Source organism: Ornithorhynchus anatinus, chromosome 21 (assembly GCF_004115215.2).
Source record: "Ornithorhynchus anatinus isolate Pmale09 chromosome 21, mOrnAna1.pri.v4, whole genome shotgun sequence".
Taxonomy (NCBI): domain Eukaryota; kingdom Metazoa; phylum Chordata; class Mammalia; order Monotremata; family Ornithorhynchidae; genus Ornithorhynchus; species Ornithorhynchus anatinus.
This window is the reverse complement of record NC_041748.1, coordinates 15,008,699-15,023,138: the sequence shown is the minus strand read 5'-3', so window position 1 is coordinate 15,023,138 and position 14,440 is coordinate 15,008,699. Positions and strand designations below refer to the sequence as shown.

Below are 14,440 nucleotides of genomic sequence, written 5' to 3'. Positions count from 1 at the left end.
CCTATTAAGTGCTTACTTTGTGCCAAGCACTGTCCTTCCTAAGCATTGGAGTAGGTAACAAGAGTCTCTGGTGTGAGGATAAACCGTGGCCGGGACGGGACCAGAGAAAGTTCCGTAGAACGAGGTTTCGGAGTGCCAGCGGGCAGGCCCCTTCAAGTGGAGCAGCGGCCTGACTCCAGCCTTGACATGTCCGAATGCTGGAGAGTCAGTCAGCGCTCGCTGTTCCCCCACGGCACACTGGCCCTTGGGTTCCTGGACCCCAGGGGCTCAGCTTTACTCCGGGAGGATGAGGGCCACCCGAGAATCACAATGGAGTCTTTCTGCTCCGCTTTGCCCCTGTAAGTGTGGCTTCATTTATCCATCCTGCCACTCCTCTTCCCCAGAGCTTCTCAAGGTGGGGAGGGAAGATCGAAAGCATGGGCGGTCCCGGCACAGGAGAGGGTCTCAGAGCCGGAAATGCCCAGCCTGGTCGAGGTCCACCTGAGGCCAGGCCCCCGCAGGGCCGAGCCAGGAGGGGTGGGAGCTCAGGGGTCAACCTGGCCGGAGTGGTTCCGGGCTGCCGCCACTATCCCAGCAGGCTGAGGGACAGTGGCACATGGACCGAACGGCTCCGGTCCACACAGGGTCGACGGACGGGGTCGGCCCCCTCGTACTGGATTTTCTGACAGATTCTCTTCCTGTCTTCCAGGGACACATCTGGCCAGGGCAGGTTCTGCACCATCTTCAGATCGTACTCCCGGGGGGCCCAGGTAAGTAAAACCCTCTTAGGAGCTGCCCATTCCCCATTGGTTCCAGACTTCCCTCTCCAGGGGGCCAGTCCCATCTGCGAGTCGGAGCTTCTGGTGGGGAAGCTTTTCTCTGGGCATGGTCAATATTTTTTTGGGTTGGAATGATCTGGTAAGTGCTTACTGTGTGTCAAGCACTCTCTTAAGCGCTGGGGTAGATACAAATTTGTCAGACTGGCTGCACTTGGGGCTAACAGATAGGAGAGAAAACAGGTATTGAATCCCCATTTTGCGGTTAAGGAAACTGAGGCCCAGAGAAGTGAAGCAACTTACCTATGGTCACACAGCAGGCAAGCGGCAGAGTCGGGATCAGAACCTGGGTCCTCTGGCTTCCAGGTCCGTTCCCTCTCCAGTGGGCCATACTACTTCTCCACCTCTCTCCCCCTTCCTTCTCAGCCGGGTGGCCCCCCACAATTTGCAACACCCTGAACTTCCCGGAGAAAGTAGAAAGGAGCCGAGCCCACGTTCCCTGCCCGTGAGGAATTCGCACTCGAGCCAGGGAGCCGGGGAGCCAGGGTTGGGTTGTCCGGTCCAGTACCCCTCTGCCCACAAGCTCTGAGGATGAGGAGGACTAAATCCGTAAGTGCTGGTGGAGGACAGCTGGAGTCCCGCCCCTTCTGTTAGGAGGCCCTTAGGCCCAAGCAGTCACATCTCAATCCATCAGTGGTAGTTATTGAGCTCTTACTGTGTGCAGTGCACTGTGCTAAGCACTGGAATATGAAGAAGCAGTATGGCCTAGTGGATAGAGCACGGTCCTGGGAGTCACAAGGTCATGGGTTCTAATTCTGGCTCCACCGCTTGTCTGCCATGTGACCTTGGGCAAGTCACTTCAACTTCTCTGGGCCTCAGTTCCCTCATCTGTAAAATGGAAATTAAGACTGTGAGCCCTATGTGGGACAGGGACTGCGTCCAACCTATCTTGAATCTACCCCAGTGCTTAGAATAGTGCCTGGCATATAGTAAGCACTTAACAAATACCATAATTATCATTATTATTATTATTACTAAGCACTTGGGAGAGTCCCAGTCTACAGAGTTGGTGAACACGTTCTCTGCCCACAAGGAGTGAACAGTCTAGAGGGAGAGAACCAAAAAACGCCTCCCAGCAAAATCCCGGAGATCCCAGCCTCAAACAGTCGAGTCAGTGTCGGAGGGCCCTGGGGGATTCCCAGCAGCTCCCCCACCCCCACCCCCCCAACCCCATGGTGGGGGCGGACCCGGCCCACTGCAGCAGAGTCTGCTCCCACCTATCATTCATTCAGTCATATTTATTGAGCACTTACCGTGTGCAAAGCACTGTACTAAGTGCTTGGGAGAGTACAAAAAATAATAATAATAATGGTATTTATTAAGTGCTTACCATGTGCCAAGCACTAATCTAAGCACTGGGGTAGATACATGGTAATCAGGTTGTCCCACATGGGGCTTATAGTCTTACCCATTTTACGGATGAGATAACTGAGTCCCAGAGAAGTTAAGTGGTGTGCCCAAGGTCACACAGCAGACAAGTGGCAGAGTGAGATTAAAACCCATGTCCTCTGACTCCGATAACGTGCTCTTTCCACTAAGCCCCGCTGCTTCATGTGGTTTCGCTTAAGATAATAGTGAACAATTTCCCTCCTCCTTATCCTGCTGTTCTCCCTGCCCCTCCAGCCCCCCCGGAAAAATCCTGGCTGCTTTGGGCATAGTAATGGTGTTTATTGAGCACCCACTTCGTGCAGTGCACTGGACTAAGCGTGTGAGAGAGGACAAAAGAAACACAAGACACTCGTCATGCTCACCGAGGAGCTTTCACGTGAATGGAAGTGAGATCCCATTTGGTTATTGTGCCCTGCCAACCCATTCCCCCCTCACCAATCGATCGAAAGTACGTATTGGGCACAGACTCTGGGCAGGGCACAGTTCTAAGTGCCTGAGAGAGTCACTCAGTGAGAGTTAACGACACGATCCTTGCCCTTGAGGAGCTCACAGTCTAGCCGAGGGAGCACCCACGAAAATCAATTCCAGGCAGAGGGAAGATAGAGTCTCCAGATATGTTCTAATTGCTGTGGCGGGCGGCCAGGGAAGAGCCGACTTGGTCGAGGACTCAAGGGCACGGTCGACCTGGCATAGGAGGGTCTTCTCTCCATAGACGGGGCAAGGAGTCGGCGACTGAGGCTCCGGAGGGAATTTGCGGTGGGTACCTTTGAGAGCGGGGATGCCGCCCTGGCCTGGCCATCTTCGAGGCCGGACGGAGCCCAGAATGCCCAGTTGCCCTAATGGGAGAAGGGGGAAGCGTGAGCACGTTGTTGGGTAGGGATCGTCTCTATCTGTTGCCGATGGTACTTTCCAAGCGCTTAGTACTCTGCAGATAGTACAGTACTCTGCTCAATAAATACGACTGAATGAATGAACTATCCCGTCCAGGAAGAAATACCAAGTGGGAGATGGGTCGGCAGCTCATTCTGATGACCAACAGAGGGCATCCCTGTACCTGGCGTGGCCGTCCGCAGCCTCCTCCCTTGGGCACCCCCCCCCCCCCCCCCCCCCCCCCCGCTCCCCTGGTCCCCTGGCTCCACTCAGGCCCTATCTGGGCCCGGAGATCAGAGAAAGTTGTGTTGCATAAACAAGAAACAACCCCTTGGGTCAGGAATGTGGCCTGTTCAGAAACACAAGTCGACTGGCTCGACTTCAGGGTGGTGCAGGGGGAAAATAGAGCAATGAAAAACTCCTCCCTTCCAGCTGCCCCCGACCCCCTGGGGGGCCCCTGCCACCCGCAGGCTGACCTAAAGGTCCGAAGCAGCGGAGAAGGGGCCGGGGAACGGAGGAGCCTGGATCCCAACTGAGTCCCCGGGGGAACGGCGGAGCCTGACTCCCAACTGAGTCCCCGCAGCGTTTAAAAAAACCTCTGCAGAACCCGCTCCTCACAGGCCATCGGGTCAGAGGTCAAAGCCCACCCCACCCCGCACCTCGTTAGAAAGTGGAAAGGCACATTTCCATTTTCGACATTTCCGACAGCTGCTCTGAAGGACCCCGGCCCCAATCCCTCATTGTCTACTTTCCAGGATCGGCGCCTGGAGGGTGGCTCGACTCCGTAGGCTGAGGGATGGACAGTGCTCGGGAGGGACGGTCAGGGACGCCCGGTTGAGATCCTGAGGGTCAGACTGGACCGGGGCTCTGAGAGGTGTCTGTGTCCGACCCAGAGGCAGGCCTCCTCTCTCCCAAAAAGATGCTTAGAGCCAGCTCTCCAGAGGACAGCTGGGCAGAACCAGCCTCCCTATTCCGTCCTCACCCAGCGATCCGCGTAACGCCCGGCTTGTGGAATTTTGCCAGACTGGTTCACCGGTTAACCTGTCTGGGAGGGCGTTGGCAATCGCTCACAACCTTAATACCCATTTTACAGATGAGGTAACCGAGGCCCAGAGAAGTGAAACGACTTGCCCTAGGTCACATGGCAGACAAGTCCGAGAAGCAGCATGGCCTAATGGATGGAGCTGGGGCCTGGGAGTCAGTAGATCACGGGTTCTAATCCCAGCTCCCCCACTTGTCTGCTGTGTGACCTTGGGCAAGTCGCTTCACTTCTCTGTGCCATGGGTCCCTCATCTGTAAAATGGGGATTAAGAATGGGAGCCGTATGTGGGGCAGGGAGTGAGTCCAACTCAGTTATCTTGTATCTACCCCAGCGCTTAGTACAGTGCCTGGCATATAGTAAGCACTTAATAAATACCATAATTTATTATATAAGTGGCGGAGCCAGAATTGGAACCCAGGTCCTTCTGATTCCCAGGACATGCCCTATCCACTAGCCCACACTGCTTCTCTGTGCACATAGGACTGTGCACATAGGACTGTGAGCCCTATGTAGGACAGGGACTGTGTTCACCCTGATTATCTTGTATCTATCTCCACGCTTGGTAGAGTGCCTGGCAAAATAGTACTTAACAACTACCATTAAAAAAAAAAAGAGGATCAGGATCATATCTGTACTCTCCCAAGTGCTTAGCATAGTGATCTGCACCCAGAAGGCGTTCAGCAAATACTACAGCTTGATTGATACTGACCCCTCTTGACCAGCCTGGGGCCGCAACCCAGCGGGCCCCGGCTGACTTGCATATAGCTTCCTGAAGCCAGGAGACCGGGCATCGGTCGCCAGGTATTCATACGAGCAGGTGACGGAAGCGGTCTCTTGGGAAACCAGAACGTAGCCCCGGAGAACCGTGGGAAATCAAGCCAACCCTGAAATGGCAAACCACTGCAGATCCCTTGGAGGCTGACGGTCAGCCCGTTCCCTCTGCCTCGGCCTGCTCGTTTGCTCCTTTTAAGGCAACTTTGAAGATTGGTGCAGTCTGCGTTCCAATCAATTGGTGGTATTTATTGAGCACTCACTGTGTGTAGAGCACCGAACTAAGCACTTAGGAAAGAACAGTACAACAGGGTTGGTCTACACGTTCCCTGCCCGCAAGGAGCTTGCGGAGGGGTAGCGGACATTAGTAAAGAAATGACAGCTATGGACGTAAGTGCTGTGGGAGCTGAGGGTCGGGGGAGAATCAGAGTGTCCAGAGGGTTCAGATCCAAGGGTATAGGGGACGCAGAAGGCGGAGGGAGCCGGGGGAAAAGTGGGCTGTTCCCTGCCCCGCCTCCTCAGTAGTGCAGAACCAACTGCTTTCTCGCCCTCTGCTCGACTCGTTTCGGGCCCGGCCTAAATTTCCTCCCAGTCGGGGCCGGTGGCCGTGTGACTTTGGGGTGTGTTCAGAGGTCACTTGCTGGGGAGAGCCAATCTGATTCCAGTTCAAGCAAGGGGTCAGCAACTCTTCAAATCTCCGCAGCGCCGAGAATCCTTTGACCCAGTGGGAGGACTCGGGCAGGGCAGTAGGGGGAAAGAGCATAGGTCTGATCTCGGCTCCTCCTCCCCCTTTCTTGCCGTCTCCTCACTGAGGCAGGAGCTTTTCCCTGGGGACGGAACAGTCCAGTGGCCACAAAGGTGAAAAGACTTTGGCCCTCTCCCCGCCCCTCCAACATTTGACTTTTACTCTCCTCCCCACTCAGGGCAGGAGTGGGCAAACATCTTCATTTTGACAGTGGGTTTACCGCCCTCCTTGATGTCCGCCCCGCTTTTCAGAGCGATGGAGGCCGGCAGGAAAGGGGAACCTGGGGGCTAAGCGCATCTCCAGAGCCCGGCCCAGGCCTCTCGGGCCTCAGGAGTTGGAATTGAAAGTAAATCCACAGGGTGTGGTGTCTGGCCGGGACCCCTCCCCATATTCCTAGTGTGATCTTCTCCACCTGGATGTTTGCTGGAGTACCCTCCACATTTCTTGCATTATTATTTTTAATTCCAACATATGATTATAATAAAGACACTAATACCACCATCCTTCACTCATTTTTATTCAGCACTTTCTGTGTGTAGAGCACTGTACTAAGCACTTGGGAAAGTAAGGGCTTAAATACCAGGGGGATTCTGAGTTGTCAGACTCATTCATTCATTTGTATTTATTAAGCTCTTGCAGCGTGCAGAACACTATACTAAGTGCTTGGGAAAGTACAGTACAACAATAAAGAATGACAATCCTTGCCCATGATGGGCTCACAGTGTGTAGGGGTGGGGAGGAGGCAGACATAAAGCACAAATAAACAGACATCAATACAAATAAATAAAATTAAAGATATATACATAAGCGTTGGTAGGGGGAGAGCAGAGGGAACAAGTCAGGGTGATGTAGAAGGGAGTGGGAGATGAGGAAGGGAAGGCCTCTTGGAGGACACGTGCCTTCAGGAAGGCTTTGAAGCAGGGGGAGAGTAACTGGTAGATTTGAGGAGGGAGGGCATTCCAGGCCAGAGACAGGACACGGGCCAGGGGACAGGAGCGAGATCGAGGCAGAGTGAAAAGGTTAGCACCAGAGGAGTGAAGTATGCGGGCTGGGTTGTAGAAGGAGAAAAGGGAGGTGAGGTAGGAGGGGGCAAGGTGATGGAGGGCTTTAAAGCCAACCGTGAGGAGCTTTTGTTTGATATGGAGGTGGATAGACAACACTGGAGATTTTTGAGAAGTGGGCTGACATGTCCTGAACGTTTCTGTAGAAAAATGATCCAGGCAGCAGAGTGAAGTATGGACTGGAGTAGGGAGAGGCAGGAGGTTGGGAGGTCAGCAAGGAGGCTGATGCAGTAATCCAGGCAGGTTAGGATGAGTGATTGTATTAATGGATCGGAAGCCTCTGTCCTCAGAGAGCCGCCTCCAGCTGCTCGCTTCTGCAGGCAGTTCCCCAGGCCTGGATCTTCACCCGATATCAGCTTCTCGGGAGGATCAGGCCCCCCTGGATTCTCCTTAAAACCCCCAGTGACCCTGGGCAGAAAAGGGGAGTTCCCTCTACTCCTAAACCCGTCTCCCAAAAAAAGGTTTTGACCCCGTGGCATTTTTCCATCTTCTGCTGTGTGCGAGCCACTCTACTTAGCAAAGAGATGCACATTCTCTACCCGCAAGGAGCTTCCATTCATGGCGGAGAGAGGGCATGGCAAGTGGAGGAGTAGGGTTCCTTTGTGAGGGGCTGGTCCACCAGCAACCCCAGGCCCTTAACCTGGACTTTCCAGGAGGCTGTGGATGTGGGGTCTGCCGCCAACAGCCCCAGGAGATTGGGGAACTGACAGTCAGAAGGCCCTACTCCACCCGTCTCTAGCTGGGGAGCCCTCTGGCTTCAATTTCCCTCAGTAACCTGCCCCAGGCCCTCTGAGAGATGCCCTCTCCCGCCAGGAACCAGAAAAATGGCTGGCGATTGTGGAGGTTCCTCTGCCTCACTTCTATGAACACTAAGGGGGCGGCGGGGTCTGGGTGTACACCTTTTGATGGCTCTCCCACCCCTGGGGAGCACCCCTTTTCATAAGGCGCCAACCAAGTGCCAACTCGACCTCGGCTGGCGACCTACAGACCGCGTCTCTCCCTCTCTCTTTCCTGGCAGGGAATCTTGCTGGTGTACGACATCACTAACCGCTGGTCCTTCGACGGCATAGACCGGTGGATAAAGGAAATTGACGAGGTCAGTGCAAAGCTCACGCCGCTCCCCCTACACTGGTCCGGTTTATCAGGAGTGGGGCGACTTCCTGCCCTCCAGATTTCCTCCCAGGTGCTCCATCTAGAGCGGCATCTGGAGCGTCTCGCCCCACTCCCCGAGCAAGCCCCCCCAGAGGGATCTCTAGTGGGCTTTCATTCACCTGCTAGTATTCGCCGAGCACCCGCTGGGGCTGGGCACCTGCTGGGTGAGGGGCACCGGCCGGGGTGCTTAGAAACCGACCGTCGAAGATATGGCCCCTGGCCTTGAGGAGCTTACAGTACAGCTCAGGGTGAGACAGACACAGATGGGATCCGTACATGCGAGGACAGGAAGGAAACAGATACCGCAAGTTTGGGTGAAAGTAAGCAGGCAAGGTGCTGGATCCCTGGGTGCTTTGAGCAGCCGAGGGGGAGACCCAGCCAGGGGATGAATCGTGATCAGGGTCACCTTCCCAGAGGAAGAGGAGTCTGGGTGCCCAGATTCTAAAGCATCTTGCCCTCCTCTGCTTCCTCCTCCTCTTCCAGCACGCCCCCGGGGTCCCCCGGATCCTGGTGGGAAATCGGCTGCACCTGGCCTTCAAGCGGCAGGTGCCGACGGAGCAGGCCCGCGCCTATGCCGAGAAGAACTGCATGACCTTCTTCGAGGTCAGCCCGCTGTGCAACTTCAATGTGATAGAGTCCTTCACCGAGCTGTCCCGGATCGTGCTCATGAGGCACGGCATGGAGAAGATCTGGAGACCCAACCGAGGTGAGCGGGAACCGCCGGGGGCCGGGGCGGGGGTTCTGGAGGTCCTGGGGCCCGGGTGGCAGCATGCAACAGTGGAGGGTTACAGGGCTGTGAGGAGAAACAGGCATAGTTTAGTGGATAGACCTCAGGCCTGGGAGTCAGAAGGTCCTGGCTTCTAATTCATTTTCGCCACCTGTCTGCTGTGTGGCCTTGGAGTAGTCACTTCACTTCTCTGGGCCTCAGTTACCTCATCTGTTAAATGAGGATTAAGAGTGTGAGCCCCCTGTGAGACAGGGACTTTATCCAACCTGATTAACTTATATTTACGCCGGCGCTTAGATCGGTGCTTGGCACGTAGTAATCCATTAACAAGTATCATAATTATTGTTATTATTAGGAGCCCACCGTGGCACCCCCCCACCTCCTTCCATCCTTCCCACCCTAGGCCCGGGCCCCCACCCCCAGCATTCTGTCAGTTGCGGGAACTGACCACCTCAAGCAGACCCCTGCCCCACTCAGCTCCAAAGATGGCCACCGTTCGAGATGGCCCAGGGAATTCTAGAAGTTGGCTCTTCCCCCTCGTAATTATAATGGTCTGAGAGACATTTATTAAGCCTCTCCTCCTTACCAAGCACTGTTCTAAGTGCTAGGAGACACACGTTCTGTCCTCCCACAAGAGGCTCCCACTCTAAAAGGGAAGGAGGGTGGGGTATCATCCCCATTCTAGGAAATGGGGAAAGCAAGGCTCAGCGAGTCGAAGTGACGGGGCCCAGGTCATCCAGCAGGCAGAATCAGAACTGGAACCTGGATCTCCCAATTCCCAGCCATGTGCTCTTTCCACTAAGCCCCGTCGCCTCTGGCTTTTCCCCTGGTCCCGAAGCCCCCATGGAGGCCCCGGGTCCAGGAGGCAGACAGACCGACAGCAGAACCCCAGGGTAAGGGTGGAGCGCAGCAAAGAAAGGCAACAAACTGGAAGTTTGTCATGGGCAGGGACCAGCCCTGCCAATTCTGTTGTCTCGTGCTCTCCCTAGCGTTTAGTGCAGGGCTCTAACCTGCAGTAAGCGCGCAATAAATGCCACTGATTTACTGATGAATTGTAAAAGATGAGGATGAGGTGGCAGCACTGGGTGACCCCTGCAACTTTCAGCCGTCTGCTGCTTAGCAATCAGTCGGTATTTATTGAGCGCTTACCGTGTGCGGAGCGCTGTGGTAAGTGCTCAGAGAGTCCAGTACAGCAGAGTTGGCAGACACGTTCCCTGCCCACAACAAGCTTCCGGTCTCGAAGAGGAGCTTCTCGTTCTGCCGGGTGTTGAACGGCACTCAGACGAACGTGGAGAAGTCCTGGTGGCAGCTGACTGGGTTTCCAAGCTGAGGGACGGCAGGGTGGCTCAGTCTGCCCCACTCTTTGCCTGCGCTCCCAGGCATCAGGGTGGGGCAGATCCCGCCCCGGTGGCCAGCAAAATGCTGGCCACGGTAGCCCGGAGGCCCCATACCTCTCTTCCCCTCCTCCTCCCGGGGAAAGAACAGGCATCGGCCCGGGGAAGCTGAGGTCCTGCCGCCGTTTGGCCGCCGGTTGGACTCCGAGCTGGTTCTCTCTCCATCGCGTGGCCACAGGCTGCGGGCTGAAGCCTCTCACTCAGTGGACAGAAGAAGGACTGCCGACAGTCCGTTTAGACGCTATCCTTTTAATTTTATTTCCTTTTAATGGTATTTGTTAATCACTTACTATGTGCCGGGCACTACACTAAGCTCTGGAGTAGTTACAAATGGGGCTCAGTCGTAATCCCCCTTTTCCAGATGAGGGAACTATGGCAAAGGGAACTGAAGTGATTTGCCCAAGGTCACACAGCAGACAGATGGCGGAGCCGGGATTAGAAACTGCCCAGGCAGTGGAGACCCAGGGGAAGACCGAGTGGGGCCAGAGGGGCTCCACTGTGTGATTTATTATTATTATTAGTACAAATATTAGCGGTCAGGCATGCTGTGCCAAGAGCTGTTCCAATACAAGATAATCAGGTGGCAAACATTCCCCATCCCATAGAGGACACCCAAGCCAAGTAGGAGGGAGAAGGAGCAGGAATCTTATCCCAAAGCTCACCCAGCGGGCCGGCGGCCTAGGTCTCCGGCGTCTCCGTCCCCTGGCCTGACCGGCAGGCCAAGCTGCCGGAGCCCCATGGGTGCTGGACTCGGTTTCCAGGCCCAGAGACACTTGGGCGTCCAGCTCTGAGCCTGATCGGTTCCTCGGGACCCCTTTGGTGGAGGAGATACAACCAGAGCCAAGGTGGGGCCCCTCCCCCAATCAGTCAATCAGTGGTATTTCTTGAGGTGCTTACTAGGTGCAGAGCACTCTACTGAGCACTTGGGTAGTCACCTCCCCCCGCCCACTGTGAGTTTACAGTCTGGGGGTGGGGGGCAGATGCGAATATGAACAACTAAATGATGGATACGGACATATAAGTGCTCCAGGGCTGAGGGAGGGGTGAATAAAGGGTGCAAATCCAAGGGCACCGCAGAAGGGAGAAGAAGAAATCAGGGCTTAGTCGGGGAAGGCTTCCTGGAGGAGATCTGCTTGGAGATGATGGATCGGACATAAGTGCGATGAGAAGCAGCGTGGCTTAGTTGGAAGAGCGCAAACTTGGGAGTCAGAGGTTGTGGGTTCTAATCCTGGCTCCGCCACTTATGAGCTGTGTGGCTTTGGACAAGTCACTTCACTTCTCTGTGTCTCCGTTCCCTCATCTGTAAAGTGGGGATGAAGACCGTGAGCCCCATGTGGGACAACCTGATTATCTTGTATCTACCCCAGTACTTAGAACAGTGCTTGGCACATAGTAAGGGCTTAACAAATACCATCATTTTTATTATTTTTGAGCGCAGTGGGCCTAACAGACGGGTGAATAAAAGGTGCAAATCTAAGGGCAGTGCAGAAGGGAGAAGAGCAAATGAGAGGAAGGCTTCTTGGAGGAGATGTGCTTGGAGAAGAGTTGGTAGATGGTTCCCTGCCCACCACGAGCTTGACTCTCTCTATCTCTCCCGCTGTCCCCCTCATCTGTGTGTCCCCCCGGCAGTGTTCAGCTTGCAGGATCTCTGCTGCCGGGCCATCGTCTCCTGCACCCCGGTCCACCTCATTGACAAGCTGCCGCTGCCCGTCACCATCAAGAGCCACCTGAAGTCCTTCTCCATGGCCAATGGGATGAACGCGGTGATGATGCACGGACGCTCCTACTCGGTGGCCAGCAGCGGGGGTGGCGGGGGCAGCAAAGGCAACAGCCTGAAGCGCTCCAAGTCCATCCGGCCCCCCCAGAGCCCTCCCCAGAACTGCTCCCGCAGCAACTGCAAGATCTCCTAGCGTGGCCCTGCGCCCAGGGGACGGGAGGGATGGGACGGAGGGAGAGGAGGCCGCCGCGGAGGGTGGGGAGCTCCCCTGAGCCCTGGGGCGGGGGAGGAGGAGGAGGGAGGGAGGGAGGGCAGGCCAGGGCGGAGGGCGGGAGGGAGGGAGGAAAGGAGGCGCCCAGCCGGGGCCTCTCCACCTCAACGACGGAGGGAGGGCCGGGAAGCCTGCGGTCGACCCTTGGGCCTCCCTTTTCCCCTTTAGCGGCGCTCACTACGTTGAAGGCGTTTTAACCGGGAAGGGCAGGGGCTGGACTTCTTTCCCCTGGGGCCCCCGAGCCCCTTCCCAACCTCCACGAGGGAGGGGCGGAGGGGGCGAGCAACTCCCCTGTGTCCGTCCCGCTCCCTGCCTCGGGCCCGTAAGCGGCAGGTGGGCCGGTGGGCCTGAGGCGCCCACGGTGCTCTGTTCTACCTCCTCCCGGGGCAGATGGCCCGGAGCTCTGGGAGTTGTGCTCCTCTCGCCCCCCGGGATGGGGCTTGTGGGCAGCACCCCACGGCCTCCGTGCTGAGGAGGCACGTGGCCGGGCAGGCCAAGGCCTCGTCGTGAAGGGGGGAAGAAGTGCCGCCTGATGCGGCAGCCCCTCCCCACACGCAAACACCCCCTCACACCCCCATCCCCCCGTGCCCCCTTATGCTGGGGGCAGCGCCCCCTCCCCCCACCCCGGTTCTCCGATGCCTGACCTCCCGCCCCCGGCAGGAACGGGACGGACCAGACGGTGTGACTTTGCGGGGCAAGCATCGCGGACGCCCTCCGAGGAAAGGAGGGCTTCTGGCGTTGGGGATGTCGACACTATTCCTAGCTGCTGTTTGACACTCGTACCATTCCTATGGTTCCTCTGGGGAATTTTTAGTTCTTTGTACATTAAATGTTATTCGACTGTGATATACATGTTTCATTTTATATAAATTAAAGACTGCATTTTTAAGCTAAGTTGATGAGATGAATTGAGCCGGCCTGAGCTGAGCATGCCAAGCCTGACGGAAGGTTTGCTTCCCTAACCTGACATCTATTTTAACGTTGGTTTCAGGGTCTTCCTCTCTTAGACTGTAAGCTCCTTGTGGGCTGGGAGCATATCTGCCAACTTTATTGAATTGTTTCCCAAGTTCTTAGTCCAGGGCTTTGCTCAATAAACACCATCGATTGATTGCCTGTTGCTTCAGGGCATTTTCTAGAAACTGATCTGATCCCCCTACTCTGTGTCTCCTGAATATTTTAATGGCAATTATTGGTAATAATAATAATAATGGTATTAAGCGCTTACTATGTGCCAGGCACTGTATTAAGTGCTGGGGCGGATACAATCAAATCAGATTGGACCCAGTCCCTTGTACCACAGGGAGCTCACTGTCTCCATCCCCATTTTACAGATGAGGTAACTGAGGCATGGAGAAGTGAAGTGACTTGCCCAAGGTCACACAGCAGACAAGTGGCGGAGCTGGGATTAGAATCCATGACTTCTTGATTCCCAAGGCCCGTTCTCTATCCACTGCACCAAGCTCTTTAATTACAGAGTGCTAGGCACGTGGGAGAGTTAAACAGAATTAAGGCATATGTTACTTGACCCTGAGGAGTTTCCCATCTAAAGATGGTGATGTAAATTTTTTTTTCAGGTATTCAAATCTGAAGGAAGGAGAACAAGTAAGAAAGAGTGCAAACTCCATGATGAAACCGCCTTTCATGGTGTTGGGGGGCCTAGAGTTACTTGCAAGGTTCTCAGTGACACCTCCCACCCCTCCCCAACCCCAAGGGCTTCACCAGCTAAACCCCTTGTCCCCCTCACTGCCCTGGAGATCATGGGGATCCTGGGGTCTTCCATCCAACATAATTTTCTGGCTGAGGCTCCGTAGTCAGTAGTATTGATTGAGCACCCACTGGATGCAGAACACTGCACTAAGCATTTTGTAGAGGACAGTAGGATTGGGAGATAGGAGGGCTGCAGTTTACAATCTAGCACCCAGTTCAGTTTGCTCTGACTTTCCCAGTCTGCGCCATGTGCCTGGCTCCCAATTCTGCTGTTCCCCTATGCTGGAGTCCCTGGGGCACCTCCCCCCATTGGTAAACTGAGGGAGCAGGGCAGGAGCTAAGAGCCCTGCTTGCGAAGGGGCAGCGGATTCTCCTGATTCAACGGAAAGAGAAGCAGCCATGGCCTAGTGGAAAGAACCTGGACCTGGAAGTCGGAAGGACCTGGGTTCCAGTCACGGCTCTGCCACTTGTCTGCTGTGTGACTTTGGACAAGACTTTGGACACTCTGTCCTCAGTTCCCGTATCCGTAAAACAGGCATTAAGTCTGTGAGTCCCATGAGGGATAGGGGCTATGCCCATCCTGATGGTCTTGCTTAGTACAGTGTCTGGCACACAGTATGTGCTGAACGAAGGCCATAAAAAGAATGGATCTCTTCCTGTCATTTATTTCCGGGAGAAACAGGCGTGGATAATCCACCGCCGTTTTTCCCACTGTTTCCTTTACCTCTCCACTCACCACTTAGACACACACTCCAACTCATCAGCTCTAGCCACTCTAC

The 14,440-nt window shown here is 55.2% G+C and overlaps 1 protein-coding gene across 2 annotated transcripts in view; it reads left to right on the top strand.

Moving 5' to 3' along the window:
- Nucleotides 1-11,950, top strand: part of RAB40C (RAB40C, member RAS oncogene family) — a 46,438-nt gene extending 34,488 nt beyond the window's left edge. For both annotated transcript variants that reach the window (XM_029049414.2, XM_029049415.2), the window contains 4 exons: nt 689-749; nt 7,712-7,789; nt 8,329-8,551; nt 11,596-11,950. In XM_029049414.2, the coding sequence (XP_028905247.1) occupies nt 689-749; nt 7,712-7,789; nt 8,329-8,551; nt 11,596-11,876 (643 nt within the window). In that variant the 3' untranslated portion in view covers nt 11,877-11,950. The remainder of the gene's footprint in view (nt 1-688; nt 750-7,711; nt 7,790-8,328; nt 8,552-11,595) is intronic.
- The last annotated feature ends 2,490 nt before the right edge of the window (nt 11,951-14,440 follow it).